Source organism: Mesoplodon bidens (genome assembly GCF_964165515.1).
Source record: "Mesoplodon bidens genome assembly, contig: HAP1_SCAFFOLD_567, whole genome shotgun sequence".
NCBI classification, from domain to species: Eukaryota; Metazoa; Chordata; class Mammalia; order Artiodactyla; family Ziphiidae; genus Mesoplodon; species Mesoplodon bidens.
Genome location: NW_027671277.1, coordinates 2,557 through 19,223, shown reverse-complemented (window position 1 = coordinate 19,223; position 16,667 = coordinate 2,557). Strand labels below are relative to the sequence as shown.

Here is a 16,667-nt window from a genome sequence, read left to right as displayed (position 1 = left end):
GAGGTCTCTGCAGGAGAGGACAGAAATGGAGGGTCGGGCAAGCTGCGGAACTTCTCTGGCGACGCTCCTCGCTGGGAACCTTCGTGACGGTCTCTTCTTAAAACCAGCTCTTGGGAAATGTGGACTCGTGAGTTTTATATTGCACTCGTGAAACCCATGCACTTAGCTACAAAGAGTTCTGGAGAGCTCCGCTGTAAGCACAGTAGCCTCAAATTGGGGCAAGTACTTTCATGCCCTTTGGACTGCCGTTCCTTGGTTCTTGTTAATGCCTTTCAAAAAACAGTAGGTCCTTTTTCCTAGCACACCTGAAGTTTCCGTTAAAGAACAATGCTAGCAAAGAATTTCAGACCTGGGAAACACTCTTAAGATACTGTCTCCTGACTCCGTTCCTAGAGTTTTTCCAACGCATTTACTCTACTAGAATATTTTTTCTCCGTGTTCACAGGTGTTTCCTTTGTACGGTTTTGGGTTTTTTTAAAAAATAATTTTGAGAAAGAGTTGACAATCTGGGCCAATTTCAACAGGTAGTATGGGAACAATTTTATTTTCCCTCCCTCCTTTTTTATAATATCTTGCAGAATTTCAGTTGACAATAAAACAACAACAACAAAAATAGTAGCGGGATCAACTTACTGACCTGACTTTGTAATACTTCCCAAAGAAACTTCAATCATCAGATCCGCTTTCTGGTCAAATGCAAGATTAGAGCATTTCTCACTCAACAGGATGCCTCTGAAGACCCCTCACATGTAACAGCACTAAGCGCCTCCAAGTGCAGACTTGAAAACTCCACAAGACACAAACATGGTATCTCTTCGTTTCTTTAATGTTTCGTGATTGAGTGGAAGATGAACTGTCTTCTGAGGCTTGTGATGCATGTCCAGAGATGTTTTTTCTCAGTAGTCAATGCCCGCCCCCACCTTCTGTGCAGGAATAGTCAGAGATCATGATCCAAAGGACTTTTAGATACTCCCTTCTGTGACTGGTCTTCCCAAGTTACATTTGGGCTAATTTGATTATCTCTGTCTGTGGGGTGTAGGATTTTGAAGTATTACAAAAGTGATTGCAGTATTGGGACTGGCTAATTTTTGCACAGTGCAATTTTTGTATCAGTGGCCTTGAGAAGAGTCCTTCAAATACTGTATCAGAATTATGAGTGAGAATCTTGTAAATAATTGGTTGAATGACTGAACAAAGGGAGGAAGCAACAAGGAAGCCTGCCTTTCTCGAGTGCCTGGGTACAATATTTTGCCTCACCATTCCTCTAGTATGAAGTTATTGGTTGCAAATCATTTACGTTTTCCTTCATTATAAAAGCTCCAGGGCTTCCCTGGGGGCGCAGTGGTTGAGAGTCCGCCTGCCGATGCAGGGGACACGGGTTCGTGCCCCGGTCTGGGAAGATCCCCCATGCCGCGGAGCAGCTGGGACCGTGAGCCATGGCCGCTGAGCCTGCACGCCCGGAGCCTGTGCTCCGCAACGGGAGAGGCCACAACAGTGAGAGGCCCACGTACCGCAAAACAAAAACAAAAACAAAAACAAAACACCTAGGTTGATGGATAAAGACGTGAAAGGAAGGGACTGTCATGCTCAACCTCGGTGCCGTGAATCAAAACAACAGTTTATAAACTGCCTAAAGAGGCACACGCCAATTGTGTTGCCACTGTGGGAGGTGGAAGGAACTTCCGGTTCTTGCCTACCTGCCAGAGCCCTCGTGGAATGTCCCCCCAGCGCACGCCACCCCACCCCGACCCACGTGCCCTCTGCCCCTCCCCCACCGCAGAACGGTTCAGCCCGCATTTTCCGGTTTACTTTCAAACGTGTCCCTCGTTGACCTGGATCCCGAGCGTTTGCTGAAGCAGGTCGCTCTCTGGCTCCTGGTCTTGACTTTTCTCATTGAGGCTACCAGGCAGCAGTAGTCCGTGCCCAAGCCTGCAGGATGGCTTCAATAGGAGGTAAGCCTATAGGCTGGGGGTGTGTTCTCAGAGACCCTGCCATCCTCACATCCTTCAGGTTCACACGTTACACTTAACTGTGGGCACACAGTTGGACTGAAGTAGAGGGAGAAGAGAGCACTGGACGCACAAGGACATTTCACCTGGGGAGACTGGGGAGCCTGAAGAAACCTGAGACTGCCCTGGGGAGGAGGGGTCGTTGGAGGTGGATCCAGAGGAATTGCCCTGGCTATGGAGAAAGGATGGCAGCAGACAGTCTGATTCTTTCTAGAAGGGAGACAAGCCACTTTGAAACGTGTGTGTAAGGATGTGTGTGATGTCCTGGTGGTGACACAGGGAGGGTCATGAGGAAAGCCTAGAGCTGTATTGTGTTCCTGAGGCACCTGAAGCTTGCCTCACCATATCTTTCAAAGGGATTTGAACAGGAGCATACTGTATCTCAGGGGGCTGTGGGGAGAGATGGTCTTGGTGAGAAAACTATTCAATGGGGCTGTGTGTGGCCACACCTGCAGTGAAGTGTCCTCTCCGAGAGCTAGGCAGGGGGTTACTCTAACTGCCGCAGCCCACACCTTGTCCACTCCTCCCAGCCCAGAGCTCACTTGTCAGTTCAGGTAACTGTTGCCTTGGATTCAACAGGGGATGGGCAACCATTACGAGTAACTTCAGCCAAGAGAGGGCTCAGGTTCCTGAGTTGCTCTGAATTGTTCTTCCTTTTGTGGAATGGCAGTACTTCAGACCTACTTCATCTTGTCCAGTATCTCATGGTGGACCCTCAGGCTGCCTTGAGAGGAAGAGTTTGTTCCTATTTCAGGTCACTCCTTCATGGACAGGGAACAGAGGTGGAGTGGGGTTGTTTCGGGTGGAATGTCTATGAAGCCTGCTTCCTCTTTTAAAGGGGGAAGGAGTGTAGCCCAGGATCAGGAAGATGATCTTCTGTGTTACTATTAAACATCCTATGACATCTGTTCTGGTGAGTTAGGTGCACCGTGGTGTGTACCTTGTTCTCCTGAACAGGGATGTGTTTCAGACAACTTGATCGCCATGGCATCTGGCTTATGCCTGCATCTCAGATTGTCTCTCCGTTATTGGGAGCTGGAAGGGGAAGGACCACAGGCAGTCTATACTCCCACGACCAATGTAACATGACAATTCCCTGGCCCTTGTTTAATCCTCTGCAGCCATCACTGGCTGTGAAATGACCGAATCTAAGGGACACGTGCCTACTTCTCAGACCACCCCAAGCCCCTAGGAACAGAACTCCTGACTGATGACAGTAACTCTGGGCACTGGGGAAGGGGTGGCAGGACCTGGCCCATGTTACGTATCTGCTGTGGGTTGTTCGGAGATGCAGGTGCTTTCTGGGCCAGTGTCATGGGTTTGTATCAGGATTCCATTAGAGATATTTTCCAGCATTTTGTTTTGTTTTGTGAGGCTAGGAAAGAAAGAGGGGATTTATACTGAGCATCAGGAAAAGGAGGACTGAGGAGGAGGTGGGGCCCTAATATTTTACACAGTGCCTGTCCACAAAGGGCCTTTGGGGGCCTAGAACTTACCTTGCAGAAGGCCCCACCTGCTAGTACGCCGGCTGAGGGGCATTTCTCACAGAGCGGATGTCCACACAGCTCCAGGTCTTGGGAGACAGCCTGTGAGGCTTAGGTGCCAGGGTGTGCCTTAGGGAGGCTCTCCAAGTGAGTGCTTGCTGAGGCAATTTCTTCTCGGCAGGCAGGGGTCAGGGAGCTTGGTGGATGGGCGTGGGGTCACCAGTGGAATAATTCTCAACTGGAAGTCAGGGCATGAAAATCACTTGAAGACATTTGCACGCTGCAGTTTCCCTTGTCCAAGAGTCTCTCATCTGTGGAGATTTACACTCTGATGCCGCAGAAAGCCTCAGTCCCACTTGCCCATTCTCCTCCTCCATTCACTCCTTTCCTTTGCCTCAACAGCATCTGCAGTGCTGGGAACGGATGTCACCATGAACCCCGGTGCCTCCTTGTCTACTTTCACGGCAGTGTCCTTTCCTCCACCCATTCCTGGCGCCCAGCACTGGCCACCCTGGGAGCAGCACCTGCCACCTCTCATCACCCCCGCATTCCCTCCTGGCAGCAGCCTGCGGCTGCCAGCTTTCCCCAGGATGCCTTTGGTGGCTAATGGTGGCTGTGGCCCCAGTGCCCCTGGGGCTTGCAACTTCACTGTACAAGTCAGGTCACAAGGGAGGCCAGTGCAGGCCCCCCAGACTCAGACCTTTATCGTTCCTCAGGGCCCCCTCAACTGGAGCGCTCCAGGGGCCCTCAGCGGGAGTGCTGCATGTCCTGCACCCATATTCTTAGCAACCCCTGCGATGGAGACCATTGTGACTGCTCCAGCTGTTGGAGTTACTCAGGCTGGCAAGCGAGGCTGGACCCCAGGCTTTCCTCCTCAAGCTCCACCACCAGCTGCCCAGATGGCCCCTAACATTCGCCCAGTGAACTCTGGGCCATGGCCACATGGCACTTCCAGGGAGGGCAGCCTGGACACCAACCAGCCCTATGCCTCGCAGGAGGACTGCTCTAACCACCAGAGCGTGTACAGTAACTTCCGACGGTGGCAGCGCCTCAAGCCACTGGCCCGGAGACACCTTCCCCAGAGTCCTGATGCAGAAGCTCTTTCCTGCTTTCTCATGTGAGTGAACGCTCAGGGCGTCATGAGCTTATCGGAGCTCTTAGATAAAGAGGAACTGGGGATGGACTCGCAGGTTAGGTTTCTAGGGATACTGGAAGCGAGGTGTGAAGGCGATGTCCACGCCACGAAAAGGCACACTGTCAGTCATACGGGCGAGCCTGCCAGTCCATGACATCATGACTGAAATGTGCCTTATCTCAACTGACCCCACCCCCCTGTGAGTCTAGCCAGCTTGCTCTTCCATGATTCTCCTGGTAATACGGCCTGAAGACTTGCAGTCAGAGAGGGTCGTGGTGTAAGTTGAGGAGCCAAGGAGTGGATGCCACACTCTCCTGTGCTGACGTCTCCTTTCATACAGCACTTGAGTGTACGTGGCCGGGGGAGGTCACTTCGGAGAAGGGGGAGGAGCGCGGGGCCCAGGAGAGCGCTTCATGCACGCCTCGACTTTGTTGATGTGGAGAATTCCACTAGGAACAGGGTGATGGTAGAGCTCTCCTAAGGGCATGGGCTCTCTCCCACTAGAGTTGTGAGCCTGGCAGGCATTTCCATCCTAAACCTGCGGTCCCTCGTAAAAAGGGGACAATCACACTTCACCTTCAGAGGACCGTGCAGAAGACTCCTTGGGCTAATCTATGAAGTGTGAGCAGATTGCCTGGCACATGCCACGCCTCATTGATGATGGTGATTTTTATTATGAAAAGGCAGCCTTGAAGAGGAAAAGAGCTCCCCAAGGCACAGTGTCCCAGCTCTAGCCTGGGAGTGGATGGTCATCCTCGAGTGAGTGTGAGGCGGTGACAGCCGTAGCCGGGAAGGCTTGTCTCTGCTCTCCCAGACACCTGCCTCTCACTCTCCTGTTGCTCAGTCATGCTGTGTTGAGTGATGTGTGGTCCACATTGGTGGGTGGGGTCAGGCAGGTGGGGGCTGGGCTGGGCACAGAGACTAACCCCGAGTGCTTACAGCCCAGCGCTTCGATCCCTGGCCCGCCTGAAGCCCACCATGACACTGGAGGAGGGACTGTGCAGGGCCGTGCAGGAATGGCAGCACATTAGCAACTCTGACCGGATGATCTACTACGAGATGGCACAAAAGTGAGTCAGCGTCCTGGGCCCAGGGGCTGCGTGGAGGGTGAGGCGAGTGGGTGAGGGCAGGGTCTGGCCGTGGGGGTGCTCATCAGAGAGGACAAAGGAGAAGGGCTGTCGCTCGGAACAGGGGGCCCGCAGCCCAGAGGCCCTACAGTCCTCCAGAAACCCCTCCCTCACCTTGAGAGTTTGGGTCTTCTGTCCTTCCTCCACCACGAGCTCTGCCCTCCCCTGAGTTTGACCTACCCTTGCCCTCACATGAAGGTCTCAGGACGGGGCAGGGTGAAGCTGTGAGTCCAGTAGGGGTCCAACTCCGGCCATATGGGCTGGGCTGGGGAAAGAGCTCCACCCGCCAGCCTGCTGCTTCCTTAGTGGTGGCTGGCTGGCAGCCACTGACATAGATTTGGGACCCCCTCTCCTCACGAAAAGTGGCCTGAGTGGGTACCCTGGCATCCCTCAAGAGGCTGGGGAAGCCAGCTGTCATCAGCCCAAGGGTCTCTGGCCCTTCCAGTGTTTGCTCCACGGTAATCCCCTTGGCTTAAGAAACAAAACCAAACAAACAAGCACCTCTCAGAGGAAAGGAAGGCCTGTCCTCTAAGCTCAGCATCCACATCGTCCAGCCTCTCCTGAGCCCTGTCTCCAGGTCTACTCCAGAACTCTCAGTCCCAACCCAGGGTCCTGGATTTGGGCAAGGACCCCTGTGGGGAACACATGCCTGTTCCAGCCTCTGGCTGTCAGCCCTTCATGTGGCTCTGGATGGGGGGCATGGGGAGGGTGCCCCCTGGGTCAGCCACGTGTCCCGTTGACCTGGTTCAATGCAGCGACCTGGCTCTATGCTGTTGAATGCTCTCCAGTGCTGGTGAGGCAGGAAGGGTCCCAGATCTTGTATCAGTTCCAGGAGCAGCTCTCTGCTGTGGACAGCACCTCACAGGGCCTTGACAGCCCCAAGGCACATCCTCTCCCAATCCCTCATTCTTGGCTGCCTTTGTTGGGCTCCAGAACCCAGGCCATTTTCTCAGGATGGCCTGTGCCTCCGTCACACCCCAGGTTCATGCAATTTGAGGCAGAGGAGGAGATGCAGATCCAGCAGTTGCGGTGGATGCAGTGCGCGCAGGGCCTGCCTCCTCCAGCCCCACCGAAGCTGGATCCTCGGGGGCCCCCAGCCCCGAAAGTGGGCCTTCAGCCGGCCACCCAGGTTCCCACTGGAGTTGAACGCACAGGTAACAGGGGCCCAGGGTTGGCCACTCTTCCCATGTGGATCATTTTCCTTCAAGACAGGGGCATTGGTCTTTCAAGCAAAACAGCCACCGAGGCGGGGGGTGGGGGGTGGGGTCTCAGATGCCCTTTGTTACTACGGGGTATTGACTTGGTCAATCTTGTAACTTCTCTCACGCCTCCCTGTCAAAGGACTGCACACAAAGTCTGCCTAAGAAGTGGGCTTGATGGGGACACCCCTGGAAAATTGGAGGTTCCCCACTTCCTTATATGTGACTCTCTTAGATGCCCCCTTACCTCCCCCCTCCAACTGTGCATGAAGCTCCATGTGGTCCTGACCCCCCCACACCCACATCAATGTCCCCCAACAGTGCCCTCACCAGCGTGCGCTCGGTGGTCAGGAGGTGGACCGGGAGCCCCTCACCTTCCTTCCCTTCCTCCTGCTCTGCCGCAGCCTGTGCTCCCAGGATGTCCGGCCCCAGGGCCCAGCCCTCCCGCCCGAAGCCACACGGGTCCCAGCGACCCCCGGAGCCCAAGGCACCCGAGGACATTCCACCTGAGGCTGTGAGGGAGTATATGGACATCATGGAGGCGCTGGTGGGGCCTGTCCACTCAGCCACAGGCGACTCAGATGCAGAATGGGGAGAGGACGGAAATGAGCTGCAGCAGGAAGAGGACGGCACCTACTCGGACCCGGATCTCTTAAGCTATATCGACAAGCTGTGTTCCCAGGAGGACTTTGTCACCAAAGTAGGCTAGGCCTGGAGACTGGGGTCTGCAAGATGCCAGGGCATGGAACTCTCAGCACCCAAGATCTGGGTTCTGCTCAGGCCGTTGGGACTTAAGCTCAGCTCCTTGTTCCTGAGCCTGGTGTTAGGGGAGGTTTACGCAGATGTTTGTGTGTATATGTTTGTGTCTATCTGTGTGTATGCCTTTGTGTCTGTGTTTGTGCCTCTGTATATGTGCTCTTTTGTGTGTGACTGTGTATGTGCATGTTTGCGTGTGTGTATGTGTGTGTGTGTGTGCGCGCTGACCATCCCCGCCTTGTGGAGGAGAGTGGGGTGGGTCTCTGCTTTTCACTTTCCCTCCTGGCCTTCTTGTCTCACAGGCCACTCCTGGCCGAGGATGCTCACAGCCTCTTCTTTCTGTTCTAGGTGGAGGCAGTCATTCACCCTGGATTCCTGGCAGATTTGCTTTCCCCAGACCCACAGCTGGATCTCTTGGCCCTAGAGAAGGAGCTGGAGCAGGAGGAAGGGCTCACCCCCGAAGAAGTGAGACAGGGGAGGGAGAGGGACACTCAGGGAGCCAGGGGACCCCATGGGAGGGGGACCCCAGGTGATCCAGGGGACAGGGGAATCCGGATGACCCAGGGGAGCCAGAGGAGGGAGGGATCCCCGGTAGAACAGGGGACACAAGGGACACTCAGGAAGACCAGGGCACAGAGGGACCCCAGTGAACAGGGGAGAGGTAGGGCCCCAGAACAGGAGGGCCACATAGCGCTGTCCATCCCTCCCCTGCCTGGGACACCTGGCATGGGGAAGGGCCCGTTCTGGGGTGGGTGCAGTGCAGGGTGAAAGGAAGGAGAGGATAGGGAGCCGGGAGGGGAGGGAAGGTCACAAAGCTGGGAATCAGTTGCAGGAGAATGGCCGGACTGCCACAGTGTCTGTATTTGGATTCGAGTCCTGGGGTCGCCCATCCCCTCCTCCCCCACAGGGCCATTGTCCCACTGCCCAGTGCTCCTCCTCTCACACGTGTGTGTGGAGCCGTCACTGTCCTCCTCCCTCCTACCAGCTGGTGCAGAAACGACTCCTGGCCTTGAAAGAGGACGACGGTGTGCGGGCAGCCCTGAGTCACAGTGCACCCGGAATGGCCTCAAGTCCTTCTGAGTCCGACGCCGGCCAAGGTGCCCAGAGGCACGACCAAGACCCCCATCTAGGGGTCAGTGATGAAGCCTGCCCACCAGAGATTGATTCTCAGGCTCTTCATAGGCTCATGCAAACAGACACTGCCCTGTGCAGGCCCGAAGTCTTTGTTCCCTCTGGAGGACGTCAGGAGTTCTCTATATTCCGGCCCGTACGGCTCGCCCCTCCCCAGGGTCAAAGGCGCACCGGCCCTCTACTGAGATCCAGGGATGCGTCTGTTCTCAGAAAGGCCTCTCCTCTTCGGGAGGCCCGAGTGCCCAGGGACGGGTCCAGTGAGAACGAGGAGGTGCTCCAAAGCGTCTTCATCATAGACTCTCAGCATATACTGGTGCCTTTCGGGATGTCCCTCAGTCCTGCGCATGTCTCAGCCCTGGCTTCCTCTGGAGGTTGGGGGGCCCAGAGTGCTCCCCAGTCCCCCTCCTCTCAGAGAAGAGGCCTCAGCCCAGCTCCACCAGCCGCTCCCAAGTCGAGGAAGCGGGCTCTGTGTGGACGCCCAGCCGCTGCTGAGAAGCTGCCCATCCCCGGGGCTGGCCTCGGCGTCTCTGGGAGGCCAGCCTTGGCTCTGGGGCTGGCTCGCCCCTCACAGCTGAGAAAGAGAAAGCGTGACCCGTTTGACACAAAGAAGCGTGGGAAGAGGAGGAAGAAGCACTGCAGCCAGTAGGGTTCAGCTGGGCCGGCCCTCCAGGGCGAGGCCCCAGGGCAGCCCCCTGGGGAGCCTAGGGGCTCCTCCTCCTCCTCCCAGTGCTGATCCTGGATGATGTGGGGGGAAGGGAGCGGGGCAGGACCACCAGGGTGGGGAGGGGGAGCGGGATTGTGGGGGGGTTAGGGAGGTGGGGGAGGTGGGTGTGGCCAGGTGTGGGTGGGAGCAGGACCTTTGGAGTGATGTATGTAAATTGTGAACAAAGATCGTTTTCGTGGGAAATGCTCTCAGGCCACTGTCATCTTGTTGGTGTTGAGCTGCTCCACAGAGAGCGATCCTGAGAGGAAGGAAGGATGAGGGAGGTCACAGGAGCTCTGGGTCTACAGGTGGCCACACCTTTCCTCCACATAGACAAGGACTCCTCAGGCTGCCCCTGGGAACGCACAGCTCTCACTTTCCCCAGGGACCCCCCATCAGCCCCTTCTCTAACGCCTGCTTGGCTAGGGCCCTTCTGGGGCATCTGTACCGTCTTCTGCATCCCTGAACCTTCTGGGGAGGCAGAGCTGCTCTTGTGCCTTTCAGCCCTCTGGACACTCACCAGTTTCTAGGATGGAGCCTGGAGACGGCCCTTGTCATTATGGAGCTTCTCTCTGCTTTCCTCATGTGGCCAGACGACGGCGCTGGGATGACCCTCCGCTCATCCAGGGTTTCCTGTGTGGGTGGCCTGACCAGAGACGAAAAGTCTTGGCCATGGGGACGGGACTGTCTGCCTCATCGTAGCGGGAGCATCCTCTAGTTCCACTGGGATTATTGCAATGTGGAGAGTGGTGGAGGCAGCTACCTCTTCATCCCAATGAGGATGCAACAAGGGGAATGGGTGTGGGGAGATTCATGGGGCCCCCGTTAAAGGTGTGTATAAGGGAAAGGACAGTCGGGCCCCTTTGTGGAACTTGTGGGATCTCTGTGCAGCAGCATCTCGTTCAACTGAGGGAGGAGGACCCACGTGGCTGTGGCCGTGGGGACTGGCGTCCGGGGCCTCCGGGTCTGCAGAGACACCCCAGAGCTACTGTCCCTTCCCTTTGCACCCATGGCTGGACGTGTGTGTGTACTGGTATCAACACTGGTTTGTATCCCCATAGGAAACAGGTCCTCCTAACAAACTATGACCACGTTTCACAAGAACAGCTTGCTCACAGGGGCGGCAGGGGGTGGGAGAGGTGTCTGTGGCCCCAGATCTGAGTGGGAGCTGGGATCCATGCTGAGGAGTGTGGAGGCCTCCGTCACCGTCCTGTGGGTGTCGGCAGAGGCTTCGAATCATCAGAGCAGGGGAAATGACCCCCTCATTAGAGTGAGATGAGCAAACAATGAGGGGCAGGGAGTACACCCCCGCTGTCTCCCAGAAGTGCCTCCCCTCCCAGTCCGCTTAGCCTCTGTCACAGCCTGTGCTGGCCCACCTCTGAAGCCCCTTCCTCCTAAAGCACTGAGATGCTCTGACCTTTTATGGACCTGCCCTGGGCCTCACCCCCCCTTCCCTGCTGGCCAAAGGCTCTTCTCCTGCTTCTGACTTCTGATTCCTTCCCCAGGACCCAGGCAGGTGTTAGGACAACAGAGATTCCCTGAACATGACCCCTACACCACCAGCATGCAAAACTGGGGCCGCAGGCTTCCACAGGTGGCATGACTCTCTGCTGGACCCTGCAAAGAGCTTGGAGAAGAAAGGGGCTCATGTCTCTCCACCTCCACAGAATCTGTAGGTCAGCCTCACAGGTCCCCCTCTGTCCAGGTGGGCAGCACATATGTGCTCCCAGCCCTCCTTGACCCTTTGTGAAAGAAAGTTTTTGCAGCTTAGTAGTCTGATATTAGGCAAGGTGTCTCAGGGCTTGTTCCTTTTGAAGCCCTACAGGAGAATCTGTTTCCTCTCCCTTTCTGTCTTCTAGAGGCTGCCTGCATTCCTTGGAATTAGTCCCTTCTTCCATCTTCAAAGTGCATCACTTTAATCTCTGCTTCCCTCATCACATGGTCTCTCCAACTCTGACACTTCCTGTGTCCCTCCTATACAGCTCTTTGTGTTTATATATAGCCCACCCAGAAAATTTAGGATAATCTCTTCATCTCAAGATTTTTTACTTAGTCACAGCTGCAAAGTCCATTTTTCCATACAAGGTAACGTTCACATATTGTCATAGGAGGGGTTAAACACGGACGTTTTGGGGGAACCAGAATTTACCCTACTAGAAGAAATCCACAAGAATACCTACCATCAGAATCCACATGAATAACAGACTATGACCAAGTGGCGTTTATTCCAGGGATGCAAGCCTTGTTCAATGGTAACCACTCACCAGTGTAATCTACCAGATTGAGTCTAAAGAGGAAACATGTAATGTTACACCAGTTAACACAGAACAGACACTGAACGAGATTCAACGCCCCTTCATATTAAAAGTGCTCAGGAAACTAGGAATAGAAGGGCACTACCTCAACCTAATAAAGAGCCTCTACAGAAAACCTACTTCTAACATCACATGAAATGGTGAAAGAATGAATGCTTTTCCCTGAGTTCAAAAACTAGGTTAGAAGGTCCACTCTTATCTTAGTTTTCAACTTAGTACTTTAGATTCTAGTTACTGTAGTACAGCAAGAAAAGGAAAAAAGAGGCATACATATTAGAAAAGAAGAAATATAACTGTCATTCTTTACAGATGACATAATTCTCTACATAGAAAATTCCAAGGAAGGTATAAGTAGACTCATAATAAATTATAATAGCTTGCTTTAGCAGGATCTCAGAATATAAAATCAATACATAAACATTAATACACAACATTGATCATATTTCCATATACTAGTAACAAACTGAACGACTGAAAACCAAAATTTAAAACATATTAAATAGGTTCCAGTTCAAGATGGCAACATAGGAAGATCCTGAACCCACCTCCTCCCACAAACACACCAAAGCTACAGCTACATATGGAAAAATTTCCTCTGAAGAAAACTAAAAGATGGTGGAGCAACCCCTTCACATCAGGAAAACCAGAGGGAAACCACATCAAAACAGGTCGGAAAGGCTGAGACACAATTTTGCCATAAACCCCATCCTTGGTGTGGAGACACACAATTAGGAAGGAACTCAAAACCTGGAGCTTCTTCCTGAGAGGTGAAGGGTATGGACCCCACATTGGGCACTCCAAATTTTAAGGCTGGCACCTGAGAGATAGACCCTCAAAACATCTGACTTTGAAGACCAACAAGCCACATCCCATGAGACCCACAAGGCTGTGGTGAACTCAGGAACAGCTCTTAAAGGGCCTGTGCACAGACTCACCTGTCCCACGGCCAAGTGTAGAAGCAGCCCTTTGAAAAGCACTCTGACTTTTTGGGAAAGAGACTCACTTCCCAATTTTAAAGCATTAATCTGAGGAACAGGGGCCTGCTGGAATACTCCCCAGGGACAGAGGCTGGCGGGTGCCATCTTCCTGCTCTCTCTTTGCCTTGATAAAACTGAAAGGTGCCATCCTTTTTCCCCTTTTTCCTTTCCTGCAGGTGACAGCTTTGTGCTCCAGCCAGCTGGCTCCTTCTTCCCTGCTCTTCCACTGTCTTGCTATATATATATATTTTTTTCTTCTTTTCTTTTTTTTCTTTTCCCTCTTTCCCTTTATTCAAATGGTGTCATCTTTGCACTCTTCCCACCGCCTCACTCAGCCAGTAAGCATCATCTTCACACTTTCCTTCTGATGTGCTCCAGAGAGCCAGAATCTCCAAGACAGGAGATCCCATTTTTGTGGCCTCCACTCAGGGGATGCTCCTTGATCACCTGGCTCTGGAGGCCAGGAGGGATTTCTTTTCTGGGTCCCATGGGACTGTAACAATTGGAGAGACAGTTCTTGGCAGGATACCACCCCCAGGATGTACCACTACACATCAGACTGAGACACAGCCCCAGCCTTTACAAGAAAAAGGCCTATGTGCTAGTAGGGACAAGACTTAAGAGCAGGCTTCAGGTTCAGCACACATCTAGAGGCTATGGATGTGCTCTCGGGGAAGGTAGGCTGGGGGTGCCATCTCTCCACCCTCACTCTGCCTTACTACAGTTCACTGGTATCTCCCAGAATGGAGCTTGTACACTTATCTGAAGCACTGTTTTCTTGTGACTGCTCCCCAGGGAACACCTTCAGATTGCTTGCTTCTGGGGCGCAGCAGGGCTTCCACTTGCAATCTCACAAGACTAAATACATTTGCATTCTTTAAAAGCTGTTACCAAGTTTTCTGGCTTCCTATCAACCTGAATCTAGGTGCTGCCTGAGATCCTCCACTTTGGGTTGCTCATTTGTCTTGGCACACCCTCAACTGCTGGGATGGTGTGCCAGGTCTATTAAAAATAAACTGCTTAGACAATCACAAAGGTTTGAGAGGCAACCAAGAGTAGACGGGGTTAAATGACAAGGTTCATCTGTCACACAGCTCTTCAAGACTGGGAGATGTGGCTATTTCACTTAATGCATAGAAACCAACACAGAGAGTCAAGCAAAATGAAGAAAGGGAGGACTATACTCCAAAAAAAGAAAAAAATAAAACCTCAGGAAAAAATCTTAATGAAATGAACGCAAGTAATTTACTTGATAAAGAGTTCAAAGTTATGGTCATAAAAATGCTCACTGAACTCAGAAGGAAAATGGATGAAAACAGTGAGAACTTCAACGAAGAAATAGAAGATATAAGAAAGTTCCAAATAGAAGTCACGGAACTGGAGAATGCAATAACTGAACTTAGAAATACAGTAGATGAAGCACAAGAAAGAATAGGGGAACTCAAAGACAGGTCAGAGGAACTCATCCAATCAGAGAATAAGGAAGAAAAAAGAATGAAAATAATGAATATAGCTTAAGGGATTTATGGCACATCAAATGGAATAAAATTCACCTTATAGGAACTCCAGAAGGAGAAGAGAAAAGGGGGCAGAAAACATTTGTAGAAATAATATCTGAAAACTTTTCCTAACCTGGGGAAAGAAACAGACATCCAGATACAGGAAGCCCAGAGAGCTCCAAAGCAGATCAACCTAAAGAGATCCATACCAAGAAATATTAAAATTAAAATGTCAACGTTAAAGATAACAAGGGAATCTTAAAATCACCAAGAGAAATACAACTTGTTATATAACTTGTTATATACAACTTGTTATACAACTTGTTATATAACATCAACCTAAAAAGCTTCTACACAGAAAAATAAACAATCAACAAAATGAAAGGGCAAGCTACAGAATGGGAGAAAATATTTGCAAATCATGTACGTGATAAGGTGTTAATATCCAAAATATATAAGGAACTCATACAATGGCTATATCTGTATCTATATATAGATATATAGATATAGATAGATATAGATTTTCAAACAATTCAATTAAAACTTGGGCAGAAGAACTGAATAAAAAATTTTCCAATGAAGACATCCAGATCACCAACAGGTTCATGAAAAGATGCTCTACATCACTAATCACCAGGGAAATGCAAATCAAAACTACAACGAGATATCACCTCAAAGAGACTAAGAGGTAACAAATGTTGACAAGGATGCAGAAAAGGAAACCCTTGTGCACTGTTGGTGGGAATGTAAATTGGTACAGCCGCTATGGTAAACAATATGGAGTCTCCTCAAAAAATTAAAAAGAAAACTACCATACATTAGCAATCCTGCTTTGGGTATATATATGTCCAAAGAAAATGAAATCACTATTTCAAAGAGATATCTGCACTCGCACGTTCATTGCAGCATTATTCACAATTGCCGAGAGATGGAAACAACCAAAGTGTCCATACATGGATAAATGGATATAGAAGATATGGTAGGTACATAGATGGAATATTATTCAGCCATGAAAAAGAAGAAAATCCTGCCACTTGCAACAACATTTATGGATCCTTGGGGCATTATGATGAGTGAAATAAGTCAGAGAGAGAAAAATAAATACTGTATGATGTAACTAAATTGTAGACTCTAAAACAGCCAAACCCAGAGAAACAGACAATAGAATGGTTGTTGCTAGGGGTTGGGGTTGGGGGAAATGGGGAGATGTTGACCAAAGGGTAAAATATCCAGTTAGCACATGAATTTCTGGGAATCTAATCTACAGCATGGTGATTGCAGTTAACAGAACTGTATTATATACTTGAAAGTTGCTAAGAGAGATCTTAAATGTTCTCACCAAAAAAAATGCTATTTATGCGAGGTAACGGAGGTGTGTTAACTAGCTCCGCTGTGGTAATCATTTCACAACATGTAACATACCAACAGGTTGTACACCTTAAACTTACACAATGCTATATGTCAATTACATCTCAATAAAGTTAGAAAAAATACAGAAAACAGACTGTTGCATAACATTCAAGCAAAAATACTAGTTTGGGACTGCTTTTTCTTGAATTTAGTCATTGTTCCTTCTTGAATCTGTTTTCTATCACATGATAGCAGACTCATACAGGCAGCTTACTTCTGATCAGGCGCAGCCAAAGAGAAGCAACTGATGGTATATGGAAGTTTAGGGATAAGCTATGAGATTTCTCCCTTTCTTCCTCTACTTTGTGAAGATTCTCCAGCAGCAACTGTGTAACTTCCACGGCTCCAACTCCAATGAGACAGAACTGCTATGGTCTGACATTGATGATCATTTAACCTGGCCCTGGACGCCCTTACAACCTTCTCCTTAACTTTGCCTTTCCAGCATAGGGGTACAAGTAAATTCCTATTCCTACTAATCACTCCATTATCTAGGTGGCCCTTCTTTACTTCTCAGAAGTTTCATCACTGGTGTTCTTAATACCCTGTATTAAATTTATTTGCAAAGACTTGAAACAATTTCTATTTTATTTGTTATGGGCAAATACAGTATAATAAAATTTCCAAATATTAAAAAAATTAGAAGACACATGAAATCTCAAAATGGGGAAATGTTAGCCACGTGTAGGAAGAAAATGTACTAATATTGTTGGAGGAGAGAATTCAGGAATTGGAAGATAACACTAATGAGTTTGGAAGGTATAAGACTGTGGAGAAGTTTGAATGGTGGGCTTCATGCCACAGGAAATAGGGAGTGATTCAAAGTTCTATAAAGATTGTGCTCACTTCAGCAGCACATATACAAAGTTTTATAAGATTTATCTGAAAGTGGTAGGCAGTTTGGAGTATGTGATGGAGTGAT

General features: G+C 50.6%; 1 protein-coding gene across 1 annotated transcript; it reads left to right on the top strand.

Annotated features, from left to right (window-relative positions):
- The first annotated feature begins 3,914 nt into the window (after nt 1-3,914).
- Nucleotides 3,915-6,069, top strand: LOC308611611 (NUT family member 2G-like). Its single transcript, XM_081260329.1, has 2 exons — nt 3,915-4,610; nt 5,570-6,069. The coding sequence occupies exons 1-2, from the start codon at nt 3,925-3,927 to the stop codon at nt 5,700-5,702; spliced, it is 819 nt and encodes a 272-aa protein (XP_081116455.1). The 5' UTR covers nt 3,915-3,924; the 3' UTR covers nt 5,703-6,069.
- The last annotated feature ends 10,598 nt before the right edge of the window (nt 6,070-16,667 follow it).

What these genes read in the sequence shown, in the direction of transcription:
- LOC308611611 (XM_081260329.1), top strand. Translation starts at nt 3,925, where the DNA reads ATGAACCCCGGTGCCTCCTTGTCTACTTTCACGGCAGTGTCCTTTCCT. An exon ending in GCTCTTTCCTGCTTTCTCAT is followed by an intron (nt 4,611 to 5,569) that starts GTGAGTGAACGC and finishes GAGTGCTTACAG; the next exon opens with CCCAGCGCTTCGATCCCTGG.